The sequence below is a fragment of the Cyprinodon tularosa genome, unplaced genomic scaffold (assembly GCF_016077235.1).
Source record: "Cyprinodon tularosa strain WSP-4 unplaced genomic scaffold, ASM1607723v1 ctg605, whole genome shotgun sequence".
NCBI classification, from domain to species: Eukaryota; Metazoa; Chordata; class Actinopteri; order Cyprinodontiformes; family Cyprinodontidae; genus Cyprinodon; species Cyprinodon tularosa.
In genome coordinates, this window is record NW_024039347.1 from 32,789 (window position 1) to 49,540 (window position 16,752).

The following is a 16,752-nucleotide window of genomic DNA, read 5'->3' on the forward strand; positions in this document are numbered from 1 at the left end:
TGGCTGTGGGATTAGCTGTGTGTTTGTGCTTGGAGCAGAGTTTGGGCAAACAAGTCAGGGAGAATGTTTTCATTCATATTTTCCTAAAGTTAGTTGGGAGGCAGAGGCACAATGAGCAGAAGGAGGCCAAAGTCCCGAGAGAAAGGAAAAAGGAAGAGAAAGTGCAGATAGGAGAAACCAGAGAGAAAAACTTAGAATTAGTTTCAATCTTTGACTCCTCCATTCCCTTTGCACCTGTATGACATGTGGTTTTCCAAATCAGGCAAACGTTGAATAAGAAAACAAATTTTAAAGTTTGGTAGCATTTATTTTCATTACTTAGATTAGAGAAGGAGAGGCACTATGGTATGATAGGTGGCTCCAAAGACTAATTAGACTGCTGGCGTTATTAATTTGTGCAGCTGGAAAGATGACAACAGCAAGAAGGAGTTAATATTAGATCGTAGCTAGATTCATTAAAGTAAGTGCACTTGACTCAAAAGATAATAACTCCTACGTAAAAAAAAAGAAGCTGATTAATAAAAAAAAATGCTTTGCACATTTCATTTTGTTGAGTGATAATAGCTGCTGACTGGACTAACTTCAAGCTTCAATTATTGTTAAGTACTAAAAAAAAGAAGTTTTTGTTTTTGGGTTAAACAGAGAACTGATACGACATGATCTCATAAGAAGAAGAAGACGAGGGAGACTCTGATAGATGACAGATTAGACCACAGAGCCTGAGACGTCAAACATTCCAACAGTAGGAAGGGATGCGTTATTGGCTATATCGTAGAATTAGAAATGCAATATCAATTAGTGCCTTTCCATTCCCCTTTATTTTTTTGTACATAATATTAATCTCTCTAAGACCTCTCTAAGGTCTTTAAGACCTAGCTGTACAGGACAGATGGATACTGGTTTAACAAATTAGGCCATGAAGAATTTTACTTAAAAATAATAGCTATAGTTTTATAAAAGGTGATCGGTTCCACAAGGGATGGGTTGAATTTCTTTGATTAAAACAAACTAAGGCAAAAAGGAAATTCCTCCTATGTCTAAACTACTACATAGCAATAGAGCTTTTCCTTATTCTGATTTTAATGATGATTATTATTAATATGATCATTATAGGCAGACTGTCTTGAGGTTGGTTTGTGCTCGCTTCCATATGTTTTATAATCAAATGAACAAATAGGGGGGAAAAATGAGGACCATAAGGTCTTAATCAGAGACTCACAACTCTGCTTTTCTCCAAAACATTCGCTCACAGCTGCATATCTCGACATCTTAAACTTGGAAATTATGAATTTTTGCAATTTCCTCATGTTCAATCTAACCCTTCATTCCAGATTCACAAGAGTAAAATACTTAATTGTGAAGTGTGCGACCCAGAAGGCTACTTATCTGCAAAATACAACATGAAGATGATATTTAGGCTTGTACCTCAAACCTGAAAGACTTCAATATTGCAGGTGCAAACTGTATCATCTAATAAAATACCACAGCTTTAATAAAACCTGTGCTGTGCCACAGTTGTTAGCTCTAAACCTAAACCTCTGACCAAAAGAACAGCCTTTAACCTTCAGCAGGTCAGTGCTTCACCTCAGCTTTTTATGATGTGAGCATCCAGCTACAAACAGATATGAGCGAAATAGCAAACTCTTCTCAGACATGCCATTAGGTATAGCTGATCAGATACTACACTTTAAATACTACAGCTAGCAGGAGGCTTAGTTATATCAAACATCCAATTTTCATTTAATTGGAACTTTGAACTTGAAAATAAAACTAACTATTCAACAGTGGTACTATTTTCAGCCAGGAGCTTTGCACAAGCTGCTAAAGCAATATCTTTTTTTGCTTCCAAGAAAAAAAGCAAACACAGGATCATTTACACAGTGGAATGTTTCATTTTTGTCACACTCGGGCAGAACGTTACTTTAAAAGGTTTGCGTAAGACATTTAACTACCTTCACTGCTGCATTCATTTTTAAAATTAGTCAAAGAGTTGACCCTCTACTGTTACCTTCACCACACATGGCAAAAACAATAATCCCTGTGGGAAAAATACCAAACAAATTCCAAATTGTTGTGTAAAGAGTAATCTGGACATCTTTGAGGTGAGCGTATTTTGGGAACTAAACACTTAACAAGACTCCTGCAGTCATCTTGTCCTCCAGGCATGGAAAAAGAATGCCACCCAAGTGCACCGCAGTGTTGCCCATGTTCTGTTTAGGAGGAAACACTAATACCTCTTTATATAAATGGTTACAAAACACTCAGAATCCACAAGACGTTCTGGCTGTGTGTGATTGTGTGTGCTGGGAACAGTTTGCTGATATACGCACACACACTGACAGATGAACATGCACACACAAACAAACTCGCACAGAAAAAATACAGACAAGTAAACACATGCTGACAGCAATAGTCTGCAGGCACAGAGATATAATGAATGGAACAGATATACTTATGGGAAAAGTACTCATTGTCACAGCCTTATTTATTTAGAGATCTAGTTTAAAACACAAACCTAAATACAGTTCTGTTCCAGATCAATATGCAATAAAGTTTTTTTTTATACACTACAAAAAAAATGTTTTAGTCTTTCTTATTGAATAAAAAATGGCAGACTTTATGTTAATTCCTGCTTTAAGATAGTAACATCCTTTATAAGATTTAATATAACTTTAAGCTGGTCTACTCTTCATATTATTAAGAATAAAGATGACTGGATCCAGTACAGACCCTAATTAGAGACAAATCTTATTTTTTAAGTTTGCAATTATAAGATTTTTTAGCTAATAAACGTTTTGAAAAGGAAGGGGAAAATACACTCTTTCAATGTAAAAAGTAATGTAGGTTAAAATAAGCTATTTTAAAAGTATTTCACTTGTAAAGCTGTTATTCCTTCTGGTTTACTGAACCTAGATGATCATGGACTTAAACTAGAGAAGCTTAGAGGTGGATGAAGAGGGAGATAGTGAGCAGTTTACTCTATGGTAAGCTGTGATTTTCTTGTTTTGAAATTTTTAATATTTTCCTTGTGAGAACATTACAATACAAAGGTAGTGTCATGCCTTTTGTTAAAAAGAGTTTGAGTTTATAATTAATCAGAGTGAGACATCCCGTTTTTGTTAGAGCTTTAAGGTAAATACGTTAGGTAGTGAGTGCTCTCACGTCGAACATATCTTTGACGTATTTTTTTATTTTTTTCTCTGGAAAATCCCGTTTCAGCAAGTTAGCTTCAGAAACGGTTCATGTTGAAGTGAAATGTTCTACACGCTTCTGCCTCGGCAAATATTCGTCTTTGTGAGTATTGTTTTGCTCAGAAAACACTTGAATATGTGTTGAAATAATTTTTTTTGTAAAGTTTGAGAAATGTCTCAGATAAATTTGTGTTTAATTTAAGCTAAGTGTAGAATGTGCTGAGGATGTTCAGATCTAAATATTAGTCAGTGATTAGTTTTTTCTTCTGTGTATTTCAGTTACAACAATAAAAAAGGATATCAAAACCAGATTATTGAATAAAGATTCTTCCAGAATGCAAGAAAAGCAAGCCTTGTGAGGAGAACTTTTTTTCATGTTGTTCGCTGGCTGTCTAACTTCATATGGTCACGTGTTGTGAGGACAGCACAGTAAAAAGACGACATACACTGCGGGCTTAAGCATACAGAGCAACATTTAACAACATGAGTCTTCGCTCAGGAAAAAATTATTTGAAAGACTACGCTGCTGATCAGCTACTTGACGCAGCTGGTGATGATCGACAAACGGAAGATGCCACTCAACAAGCTACAACGCAGCAGCCGTCTCAACCATTGGACGCCATGTCGCAGGTCTCCAGAGCACCCACAAGAAGGTCTCAACGGACATCCTCATCGTCAACAGGTTCCTCAGCCGCACGGGCCTACGCCAAAGCTCAAGCAGCGCGAGCTCAACTAGCCTATGCCAAACAGGAAGCCAGCATGATGAAACAAAGAGCCGAATTGGACGCACATCTCCATATCCTTCAGTGCGAAAAAGCCATTGCAGCAGCTGAAGCAGAGGCCACAGCTTATGAAGAAACAGAGAATCAGAGCGGGGAGCTCCACAAAGGACTTTGTGTGGAAGCTGAGCCCTTTACCCCTGTGCAGCGTACCAGGGAGTATGTTAAACAACAATCTCAACTGTTATTTTCAGACAACCAGCAGTATCCAGTACCCCTTCCTGACAGAAATGTCACTGCAATAGATACACAAGACATTCCACAGGTAAACAATCCTATGAACACTCAAACAAATCCACCATCAGGAAACAGGATGATGAAGCAGGAGCCAGTACTTAATACATGTGGCACAAACGATGCAAAGGATTTTGCAAAGTACCTCATCCGTAAAGAGCTAGTAAGCACGAGCCTCATGCATTTTGACGATAAACCCGAAAACTATTGGGCATGGAAAACCTCGTTTATTGATGCCACCAGAGAATTAAATCTGTCTCCCAGAGAGGAATTAGATCTGTTAGCAAAGTATTTGGGACCAAAATCGTCTGAACAGGCAAAACGGATTCGTGCTGTACACATCCTTAATCCGGCTGCAGGTTCTGTGATGGTCTGGCAACGCCTTGAAGAGTGCTATGGTTCACCTGAGGTAATTGAGGATGCACTCTTAAAAAAGGTAGAGGTCTTCCCAAAGCTAACAAATAAAGACAGTGTTAGACTGCAAGAGCTTAGTGACGTCTTAATGGAACTTCAGTGTGCTAAGCAAGATGGTGCCCTGCCAGGGCTAGCATACCTAGACACAGCCCGAGGAGTCAAACAAATAGTTGAGAAACTACCCTTTAATTTGCAAGAAAGATGGACAACTGTAGGAACACAATACAAGGAGACCCATGGAGTGTCGTTTCCCCCTTTTTCAGTTTTTACACAGTTTGTTCAGCATCAGGCGAAAATGAAAAATGACCCCAGTTTCATGTTCAGTCCAAATAGCCAGGTTCCATCTCATGCAGAAAAACTGAGACCATATAGTCGCAAACCTACTGTGTCAGTTCATAAAACTGATATCACAGTTGAGCCTAATCAAAGTAGTCCAAAACAATTGGAGGAACCAGACCGACAGTGTCCGATCCACAAAAAACCACACCCACTCAAAAAGTGTAAACTTTTTAGATGCAAACCTATTGAGGAAAGACAGGCATACCTGAAAGAGCATCACATCTGTTACAGGTGCTGTGGGTCAGTGAGACACATGGCAAAAGACTGCAAAGCAACAGTTAGATGCACAGAGTGCGACAGCCCAAAACACTTATCTGCGATGCACCCTAGTTATCCCCCCGCACCAGAGAGCACTGCACGTGAACATAATGTACATGATGAGCAACATGAGAGTTTACCTTCAGGCTCTCTTTCAGTTGTTTCAAAGTGTACAGAAATATGTAGCCAAAGCGACTACCCACGTTCATGTTCTAAGATAAGCTTAATCAAAGTATACCCTGCCAGGCAGAGAGAGAAGGCCATTAAAATGTATGCAGTGATAGACGAACAGTCCAACAGGTCGTTGGCTAAGTCAGAGTTTTTTAACCTTTTCGATATCAGAACCACACCTGTGCCTTACACATTAAAGACATGTGCTGGAAATGTACAAGTATCAGGAAGGAGAGCTGTAAATTTCTTCATTGAGTCTGTAGATGGAAAAGTCAACATTCAGTTACCACCACTAATAGAATGTGACTCTGTTCCAGACGACAGAACAGAGATACCCTCCCCTGAGATCGCGCAGCATCACCCACATCTCTTCCCAGTTGCAGATAAAATTCCACCTGTTGATCACCAGGCTCCCATCCTTTTACTCCTGGGTAGGGACATTCTCAGGGTCCATAAGGTACGTGAGCAAATCAACGGGCCAAACAATGCTCCTTACGCCCAAAGACTAGACTTGGGTTGGGTTATTGTGGGAGAGGTGTGTTCAGGAAAAACGCATGGTCCACCAGAGGTCAACGTTTACAAAACACACACCTTAGATAATGGTCGTGTGTCCTACTTTCAGCCTTGCCTAAACATAATTCATGTTAAAGAGAATTATGGGGTTGTGTTAGACAACGTCTGTGACACAGATGACTTAGGGCACGCTGTGTTTGCTAGGTCTCAATGTGATGATAAACGAGCTTTATCGATCGAAGACAAAGCTTTCCTAAAAATTATGGACAGAGAAGTCTACCAAAATGAAGAGAACAGTTGGGTTGCACCTTTACCCTTTCGTTCAGAGAGGAGAAAACTCCCGAATAACAGAGAACAAGCTCTAAAGCGTCTCTCTACACTGAAAAAGACATTGGCAAAGAGACCAGAGATGAAAGCTCACTATGTCCAGTTCATGCAAAAAATGTTGGACAATGGCCAAGCGGAATTAGCTCCGCCCGTCACAGTAGATAAAGAACTGTGGTATCTGCCTACATTCGGGGTATACCACCCTCAGAAACCAGAACAAATCCGGGTTGTGTTTGACTCGAGTGCAGAGTGTGACAGGGTTTCCCTTAACCAAGTGCTTCTTAGTGGACCCGATTTGAACAACTCTCTGTTAGGAGTGCTGCTACGGTTTCGTAAAGAGCCAATAGCCCTGACAGCCGATATACAGCAAATGTTTTACTGCTTTGTTGTTCGAGAGGACCATAGAGATTATTTGCGTTATTTGTGGTTCGAGGACAATGACATTACAAAAAAGATACTAGAGTTTAGAATGAAAGTTCACGTATTTGGAAATAGCCCGTCTCCTGCTGTTGCCATTTACTGTATGAGACGAGCGGCACGACAGGGTGAACTAGAACATGGCTCTGATGCGCGTCAGTTTGTTGAGCGTCAATTTTATGTTGATGATGGTCTCACATCTGTTGCCACGCCACAAGATGCTATTGACCTACTTAAGAGAACTCAAAACATGTTGGCGGAGTCAAACCTACGCCTTCATAAGATAGCATCAAACTGCAGTCAAGTTATGGAAGCCTTCCCTTCAGAGGATCATGCAAAAGACTTAAAACATTTAGATCTAGGAGTAGATCCTCTTCCAGTTCAGAGAACCCTAGGACTCTGCTGGAACCTACAAGCTGATAGCTTTACTTATCGTGTGTCAGCTGAGACCAAACCATTCACACGCAGGGGACTACTGTCAGTGATAAATAGCCTCTATGACCCATTGGGGCTGGTTTCCCCAGTCATAATGCAGGGCAAAGCATTACTAAGGGATCTCTCATCTGAAGTTAGGGATTGGGACGAACCGTTACCCCCCAACAAACAGGAAATGTGGGACACGTGGAAAAAGTCATTGCAAGCCCTTGAAAACCTCCAAATACCAAGATGCTACTGCTCAGGTACATTAAGCATAAGTAAGGTAAAAGAGCTCTGTATTTTCTCTGATGCCTCTACCGTGGCTATAGGAGCAGTAGCTTATTTGCGAACAGCTAGTGATGAAGGACGCAGCCATGTCGGCTTTGTAATGGGAAAGTCCAAGCTTTCACCTCGTCCAGCACATACAGTACCGCGCCTAGAACTTTGTGCTGCTGTGCTTGCAGTGGAGATGTTCGAGCTTATTAGGGATGAGCTAGACATCAAAGTGGACTGTGTGAAGTTTTACACAGATAGCAAGATTGTGTTGGGATATATACACAACACTTCCAAACGCTTCTACATGTATGTTGCCAACAGGGTTACACGTATTAGAGCATCCACACAACCAAACCAGTGGCATTATATACCAACAGAGCTGAACCCAGCTGACCAAGCTACTAGGTTTATCCCGGCAGCTGACCTGCAGAACACTTCCTGGTTCTCAGGTCCACCATTTTTGTATCATGACACAGAACCACCCAAAACCGGTCCTTTCACCCTCATTGATCCTGAGAAAGACAAAGAGATACGTCCAGAAGTGAAAGTGCTAAAAACTACAGTGTTGGAGTCACATCTAGGTTCTCAGCGCTTTCAGAGGTTCTCTAGCTGGACCACGCTGTGCAGAGTTTTAGCTAGGCTCATTCATGTCATCTCATCCTTTAAACAGAGGAAAATTGGATGGAACAGTTTCAGGGAGACTCCAAGCATCCAAGAACTCACAAAAGCCAAAGTAGTTATCATACGGGCTGTCCAGCAAGATGCTTATGAAGAGACAATTAAAACGCTGAAAGAAGTTAAACAGAAAAATGTGAAACTTGACACACTCAGAAAGCTCAACCCTTTAGTTGACAAAGACAACCTCTTAAGAGTTGGGGGACGTCTCTCCTCAGCCGATCTCACTGAGAATGAAAAGCACCCTCTCATTATCCCATCCTCCAGTCATATTGCTACACAGCTAGCAAGACACTTTCACGAACAAGTGTCTCATCAAGGGAGACACATAACTGAGGGAGCTATCCGAGGTGCCGGGTTTTGGATAATCGGAGCAAAACGCCTTGTGTCGTCTGTCATTCATAAGTGTGTTACTTGTCGAAAATTGCGAGGCAAAATGCGGGTTCAGAAAATGGCAGATTTGCCCGCTGACCGACTCACTCCTGAACCACCTTTTACATCTGTCGGTTTGGATGTGTTTGGACCATGGACAATCGTAACTCGTAGGACAAGAGGTGGCTGCTCTCAAAGTAAACGCTGGGCCGTTTTGTTCACGTGCATGTCAACCAGAGCCGTGCACATTGAACTGATAGAGACTATGTCTACTGACAGTTTTATAAATGCACTGAGAAGGTTCTTCGCCATTCGTGGCCCAGCCAAGGTTCTACGCTCAGACAGAGGTACGAATTTTACAGGAGCTTGTAAGGAGCTTAACATTGAGAAAGAAAGCTCAGCAGTAGGAAAGTACTTGCAAGAAAGAGGTTGCAGTTGGATTTTCAACCCGCCTCATGCGTCGCATATGGGAGGGTCATGGGAGCGCCTTATAGGAATTGCAAGGCGCATTCTGGATGCAATGCTGTCACAAACTGAATCAACTCGTCTCACTCACGAAGTCTTAAACACCTTTATGGCTGAAGTGATGGCAATTATTAATGGAAGACCCCTGGTTCCTATATCCACAGACCCTGATTGTCCTGTAGTACTCACCCCAGCAATGTTGATAACACAAAAGGTGAGTGCTGTTTCTGCTCCATCTGGGAACTTTTCCACATGTCAGTTGTTTGGGAAACAGTGGAAGCATGTCCAGCACCTTGCTGATACTTTTTGGAAAAGGTGGAGAGGAGAATATTTGCCCACCTTGCAAAGTCGTCCAAAGTGGACTGAAAACAGACCCAATGTTAGAGAAGGAGATGTGGTCCTACTGAAAGATCCTCAGGCAAGCAGGAATGAATGGCCCATGGGAATAATAACAAAAACCTTTCCCAGCAGGGACACAAAGGTCCGCAAAGTGGAACTGAGGGTTGTACAAAATGGGACTGTGAAGATATTTCTAAGACCAATATCTGAAGTCATTGTTTTGTTTTCTGAGACTGAGTGACTACTGCATCATCTGTTGCCAAAGAGATGAGTTTTTTTTTTATTTCTTATGATGTCTGTTGTGACATAATGTGATTACGTCAAGCGGGGAGTGTCATGCCTTTTGTTAAAAAGAGTTTGAGTTTATAATTAATCAGAGTGAGACATCCCGTTTTTGTTAGAGCTTTAAGGTAAATACGTTAGGTAGTGAGTGCTCTCACGTCGAACATATCTTTGACGTATTTTTTTATTTTTTTCTCTGGAAAATCCCGTTTCAGCAAGTTAGCTTCAGAAACGGTTCATGTTGAAGTGAAATGTTCTACACGCTTCTGCCTCGGCAAATATTCGTCTTTGTGAGTATTGTTTTGCTCAGAAAACACTTGAATATGTGTTGAAATAATTTTTTTTGTAAAGTTTGAGAAATGTCTCAGATAAATTTGTGTTTAATTTAAGCTAAGTGTAGAATGTGCTGAGGATGTTCAGATCTAAATATTAGTCAGTGATTAGTTTTTTCTTCTGTGTATTTCAGTTACAACAATAAAAAAGGATATCAAAACCAGATTATTGAATAAAGATTCTTCCAGAATGCAAGAAAAGCAAGCCTTGTGAGGAGAACTTTTTTTCATGTTGTTCGCTGGCTGTCTAACTTCATATGGTCACGTGTTGTGAGGACAGCACATGTAGTTACTTTCAGGGAACGCATAATGTTACTACCAGCACTCACAATTATTTTTTTTATGTATAAAATTATAAACAAAATATACAAGTTACATCTGCAATTACATCTAACAACTTTGAACTAACAGGGAAAGACAGGTCTACCTGAAAAAGCAGGAGTAAATTATATACCAGGCAGTTTTGAAATAAAGTATGAGAGATACATTAATTTATTAATCCTTAGATGCTACAGAGCATAGATGAAATAACAGGCATTGCATGGTCATCCATTCCATACTTCTCTTTGTTTAGGACCAGTGTGTTTAACCCACTTGGCCCACCAATTAGTGAATACATTTTTCTGAAGGCGGAGGGAGAAGGTGATCCTTTCCATAAGGTAAATGTTACGATACTTGTCCACTCTTGTATTGTGGGCGGGTCGGGGAAGCTGTGATTTTCTAATACTAGACTTTAGTGCCTGTGCTTGTTAGGATGAGTTAACGAGGGCAGACGAGTTTTATATGAGCTAGTTTTGGCAAACATATTAGAATTTTAGCTGTTTGTTAAATAAACATAATTTTAGAAGGGAAATAAGATTATTATATTGTGTCCCACTACACTTCTTGCTGATAGGCAGGCTGTATTGGGGCTCATAAATTCACAAGTTAATGTCATTAAACACATTTTTAAAAGGCTCCAACTTCTGTATTTATTTGTAATCCTGTTTGGATGTTTTTAAAGCTGCAGCGTTTCTACTTAAACCTTGTTTAGTCCCTTGTGTGCAGCGGTGGAGGGAACTTTTCAGTTGCTTGTAAATACGACTGAAAGATGAATGAGTCTTAACAATGAATGAGATATTAACATCTCCCATTAGCCTGTGTGTTATCACTTTTAGCTGAATGCAGCCACTTGTTTTTATTTTTAAATGCTTATCTGTAGAAGTGAAATCTAATTAGCAAAATATACCAAATATAGATATATAGATTTCACAGGCAGAGGGTAAGAGTCAGGAGTGGAGCTACTTCATAAAGGATGTAACAGTTCTTGGATGCAGCATCTGCAGAGTTAGTCAGGACTTCAGCACCAGCAAGGCAAAAAACACCACAAATTTGAGGCAACATCTAAATCAGCACAAACATTAATTTTAGTCATAGTTTTATGCTGACACTTCTCAAATTAAAGTAGCTTATTTTAATTCTATAATTTCATTTTGAACTTTAGTTTTAGTTTTTAGTTTTTTCGTCTTGAGTTATATTTTTGTTTATTATGAGAATTTGAGTCAGATTGTATTTGGACAGTGCATATCCTGTGCATGTCCATGTAAATTTTTTTTTATATTCTGGCCGATATAAATCGGATATCAGCTAATATATCGGATGTCATTTTTTTAAAAAGCTCTGAATATTGATATCCACCTTAACAATCCAACTTCATTTGGGCTCTAATCAAGTCAGACACAAGAACAAAGCTTTTTATTTGATACATGCATCTCAAGTCACAATGAAAAGTTATTATTTTGCCAATCTGATATCTTAACCATTTCTGATTGAATAATTCCGTGGTTGAAATGCTATGTATAGGCTTCTATTTGTGTGACATGTTTAGATTACAGGTTCTACAGCAGGATGTACATTTTCGTTGCGGTAGATCACATCCACCCTCCTGCAGGTGCAGTGGTGGTCAGGTTGTATAGAGCAAATACATAAAATAAACACAGCGCAGCCTCTTAGGGATGCCTATTCCACCTGTCCTGCAGTAATTAGAACTCCATCTAGCAAAGATACACAACAGGTTTCTGAAAGGACTTCTTAGTTTATAAGCACATCAGAGCAAAGGCACAGAGAGTGGGCCGTCTATAAGTGAAAGCAAACTGAAGCTGTATATGCAGCTTAAGTCGTGTTCCTCAGATGAGAGTTGTTGTACCGGTTCTTTATCAAAGTGATGGACCGACTGTCTGACATACAGCTGAGAAAAGGTCTCACAGGCTACATATTTTCCTGTCTCTACCTGTAGTGCACCACATATTCTGTAACCAGAGCAGCATTATTTCTTGGACAGGAATTAATTGATTTTTTTATCACAAAGAAAATAATAATAATAGATGTATTTAATAATATATTCACACTTTGGTTCTGACTGGGGGGCTGCGCAGTGATGCAGTGGGTAGCACTGCTGGCTTAAAGCAAGTAGGTTCTGGGTTCGATTTCTGGCCCAGGGTCTTTCTGCATGGAGTTTGCATGTTTTCCCTCTGCATGCATAGGTTCTCTCCGGGTTCTCCGGCTTCCTCCCACAGTCCAAAAATTGAGCTTAATTAGGTTAATTGGCTTCTCTAAATTCTCCTGAGGTATGAGTACATTCATTAATGGTTGTTTGACTTGTTTGTCTCTGTGTTGCCCTGCGATGGACCACCTCACTCCCATTGACAGCTGAAGATAGGCACCAGCACCCCTCGCGACCCCAGCAGGGATGGATGGATGGATGGATGGATGGATGGATGGATGGATGGATGGATGGATGGATGGATGGATGGATGGATGGATGGATGGATGGATGGATGGATGGATGATCTGATCACCCAAAGTAGCAATATCCTGTTGTCCACACAAACAGGAAATTACTAAGAAACATATACAAAATAAATACCTCCATTAAAAAGCTCTGTGGCAATGTCCATATTCAATAATCTGACTAAACAAAACAAAAAAAGGTTATACTTAATTTGATTTCAAAACTAAAATTTAAGACTTTTACCCTACTTTGGACCCAGTGTACCACTGGAACTAATCAGCTAAGGTAAATGCCTTTCTCAGTGGCACTCCAGTTGTTTTTTTTTAAGGTGATTTATAATTTATTTAAATCATGCTTTTACCAGTAGATGGATAGCTATTCAAATCATTTAGAAACTACATCCACACTATTTTTACAGCTAAAATATCAAATGCAAATTTTTATTTGCAGATTTTTTTATTAAAACCTTGCATGTATAGTCGGTTTGCAACAAATTTAAAGCAGAAAGACAACAACACTTAAGTATACATTTATATAATATCACACATGCATGCTGGTTAGATATTTAACCGCTGTTTTTACCACTTAGGCATATATTAAATGCCCAAGCCAATTATGAAGTGGAAAAAATGCTGGAATGACTTCAATACCCACAGCAAAGTGATTAACACAAAATCAGAGGATGTTAACTTAGAGAAAAAGTTTTTGATCCAAAATCAACACCTCTACACTGTAAACATGTATGATTCAAATGCCAACTAGGGACTGAGCTATGTAGCCACAATGATTAATGTATTTTAATAACACAAGATGAGGCTTTTACAGACAAGAAACGTTTCCTGTCAAGAAGCACAACATTAAGAAAAAATATCATTGTGATACGGTTATCAAATATTGATACGAAGATATTACATACAATTTTCTTGACATGCTTTCTTGCAATAAATTCTAGCTTCACATCTAAGCTCCAGCATGATGATCACTGAAAAAAAATATTTGTCTGACCATTAGGACTGAACATCATTTAAGTACAAACCAAAATCAGCTTTGGCCATGTTTTTTTTCTAAACACACAAGGAATTCAGGTTTCACTTTTCTTCCATGTGTAAATAAATTTAATAATATATCAAATGTGATGGAAAACTAAAGAGTTTTAAATGCAGAAATGCACAAATAAAATCTTTTTATATGAGATGTACAGCATAGGCTTTTGGATTCAGCATGGCAAATATTACTTACATTCAGAATTTCTTATATCAAACTACATAATACATGCAAGTGGTCCATTCTAATATTGTTCACATTGATATTGCAACTGCAAATCAACTTAATGACTGCAATGCTAATGATACTTGTGTATTACTAATCCCTTAATTTCCCCTTATTCCAAAATCCATGCTGTTGAAATCAAATAGGGTGTGCTTGCAGCACAGTGATTTCATAATTGATAAAGTAGAGATTAAGCTTCCTGAGCGCTCCCTCAACCTTCTTGTAAATTTATGTCCAAAAATGTGGCCATTGGTAGGAAACTATCCAATTATACCAGGACCTTATGGATAACCTGAAAAAGTGGCTGCTTTAGGTGCAGGTTTCAGGTGTATGCAAATATTTTGAGTATGCGCGTATTACAAACAATCAAATACAAATCTTATATAAAAAAAAAATATTTTAGATAATGTAGGCCTCGAATAACCAAAGGTGCGTGGCAGACATATTTGAAATGTAGACTTTTTATAGCTGAAGAAAGCCTTTTAAAAAACAATATGCCTTCCAGTAACTTGCCATAAGAAGTTATTGTACAGCCCTAAAATAAATGTGGAGATGATAAAAAACAAAGCAAGGACAGAGTAACACTCTGGCAGCTCCAGTTGCCCTTTAGTTCGCCTGGAAACTGCAGCCGAGGGTTTTAAAAATGTGTCGCCTTATTCATGTCCGATAAATCACTGCAGAAAAATAGACTGCAGAGAAAATAAAAAGGTCTGGTGGAAAAACATGAGCTCAGTCTGACAGCACTGGCTCTCCATTCTCCTGAATGTGTGTTTATCACCGCACTCTTCATGAATATGAGATGGTGTAAGTGCTTATGCAAGTTTCTCTAAAAAGCAAAACGCATTTTCAGAGTGGGGTTTGTGTGTCTGTATAACAGAACAAATCTATTGTGTTTGTGAAGGCTCAGGTTCTCATTACATGCATGATGCGAATGCCAAACAGTGCTTCAGTGCATGTGTTTCACTCCTGTACCTTTGCAAGAAAGATGAGTTACCGTGTGGGAGTTATTCTAAAATGCTGCCTCAAAAGGATTAAAGACCAACAAGTGGGAAAAAGAGAGTTAGATGACGCACAGTGGGAGAAATGAAAAATAACAAGATGATGATAAAGCAGCAGCTGAAAGAAACTAAGGCTACTCAGAGCAAAGATTGTAATTTCACTGCTAACCTATTAATGAGGTCATGAACCATGATGAACAAAATCCCATTATGATCTCCTTTGCTTTTGTTCTTTTCATCTACTGTCAACAAAAGTGACTCATTTCTTTTTATAAAACCTAAAACATTGAGTTGTGTTGTTTGCACTTAATGTGTTTGTTCAGTATACTTAGACAATAAACCTTTCTTTCACAGGTTTGTTTCTGACCCTTTAAAGTTTAAGCAAACAGAAATACATAAAGATACACTAATTATAACTGAGCTTTGACGTCCTCCAAAGCTCGGCTGCATTTTATCCAATTATGAATCCAGTTCATAACATTTAAAAAATGTCCAAGGTTAACAAATAGATCCCACATCGTCCATTGTTTGTAGGATTTTCAGCTTGCTTTATGTATATTTTCAAAGTAATCACATAGCAAAACAGCTGTGTTATATTTTTAGAACAGTTTTTAGAACAGGAGAAAAAATAGTGTAAGTATGTGGTGAGGTGTGCGGTAAGAAAGATATATGGTTTTAGAATGGGAGTGGAATTATAATAGAACAAGGACAAGGAAGTGTGTAAAGATGAACATGCATCTTCAAGTTAAGAAAAAAAATGTATGAAATAAAATTGTTCCTAAAATCTGCCGGTGAAGGTTCTCCGTCATCCAGGTCATAGTCATTCAAAAAACAAACAAAAAAGAAAATTAAAAACAATCCACTAGACTTTGTTTCCAAGTTGGGAAGCGAAACGTCTTCAAACTCGGAAACAAAGTCCAGTAGATTGTTTTTCATTTTCTTTTTTTTTGGAATGTTCCTAAAATCCTAACTGTTCAAAAAGCTAACCACAGTCAATGCCATCCCATGAAATTAAAACCCATTCAGAATATCGTTTTGTTCATTCTGTAATCTAAAAAACGCTTTTATGCATGATAATGAACAATGTAAATGGTCAAACAACTTGGGGTAGATTCTTACTTGTAACCAACTACTATGACCTGTACTGCAGGATTGTGAAATAATGGTGAAATGAAACAAAAGACAGCAGCAGCTAAATCTGGATTCAACCCTATGATCTGAGAAGTCATTGATCAGCAGAATGTAATAACAAGATAACCTGCTAAAGAACTTTGATTGTATATGAAGTTCTAGATTTATTTTAAAAAGCTGTGTGATGACTGCAACACAGAGCCCTCAGGAAATCTTTCACTCTTTTATATGTTGCTCAGGTGAATGCTAAAAGTTGCAAGCCACTACAACTGCATGCAGGGAGTAAGATCTCAGAGGATCAGCTTGTACAGTATGATTTAAAAAGCAGCCAACGATTATTTTGCAAATCGATTGATCTATCAATTATAGTTTTTCATTTAATTGCTACATAATCGGATAGGAAAAGTTTTTGGGGAAATCAAACCAGGTGAAACTAAAACTAAAGCCTCATCATTGTCACTGACATGTCCCTTCATGCTCAATCTAAAAATATGGTATTTAGCCAAAATTTCTATACCAACAGAAAGATAGCTGATACAGACCTAGTGGAGCATCACAAGCAGTTATGGAGATAAGCAGATCCTAAAGCAAGTCTAAAGCAAGTCTCTTGAGTTTGCATTGAGGCTCCAAACCTCTAGGTTAAAGAAAACTTCTTTACCAAGTTAACCAACAGATTCTAGTCTTCTTAAACATATCAAAATCAAGAAAGAAAAAAAAAAAGTTCACCAAAAGATACCTGAACATATCACAACAGTTTCAAGGGAAATAGGTACAACTGACAGG

At 38.8% G+C, this 16,752-nt stretch overlaps 2 protein-coding genes across 2 annotated transcripts in view; one reads left to right on the forward strand and one right to left on the reverse strand.

Moving 5' to 3' along the window:
- LOC119797957 (E3 ubiquitin-protein ligase Jade-2-like) overlaps positions 1-16,752 on the reverse strand; it is a 149,949-nt gene that overhangs the window by 28,046 nt on the left and 105,151 nt on the right. The window lies entirely within an intron of this gene.
- Positions 3,061-9,965, forward strand: LOC119797956. The gene is made up of 3 exons (XM_038307246.1): positions 3,061-3,294; positions 3,471-9,759; positions 9,936-9,965. Exon 2 carries the CDS (start codon positions 3,675-3,677, stop codon positions 9,426-9,428), a length of 5,754 nt encoding a protein of 1,917 aa, XP_038163174.1. The 5' UTR covers positions 3,061-3,294; positions 3,471-3,674; the 3' UTR covers positions 9,429-9,759; positions 9,936-9,965.

Bases quoted from the DNA above. Each gene is read 5' to 3' on its own strand.
- LOC119797956 (XM_038307246.1), top strand. From the start codon at position 3,675: ATGAGTCTTCGCTCAGGAAAAAATTATTTGAAAGACTACGCTGCTGAT.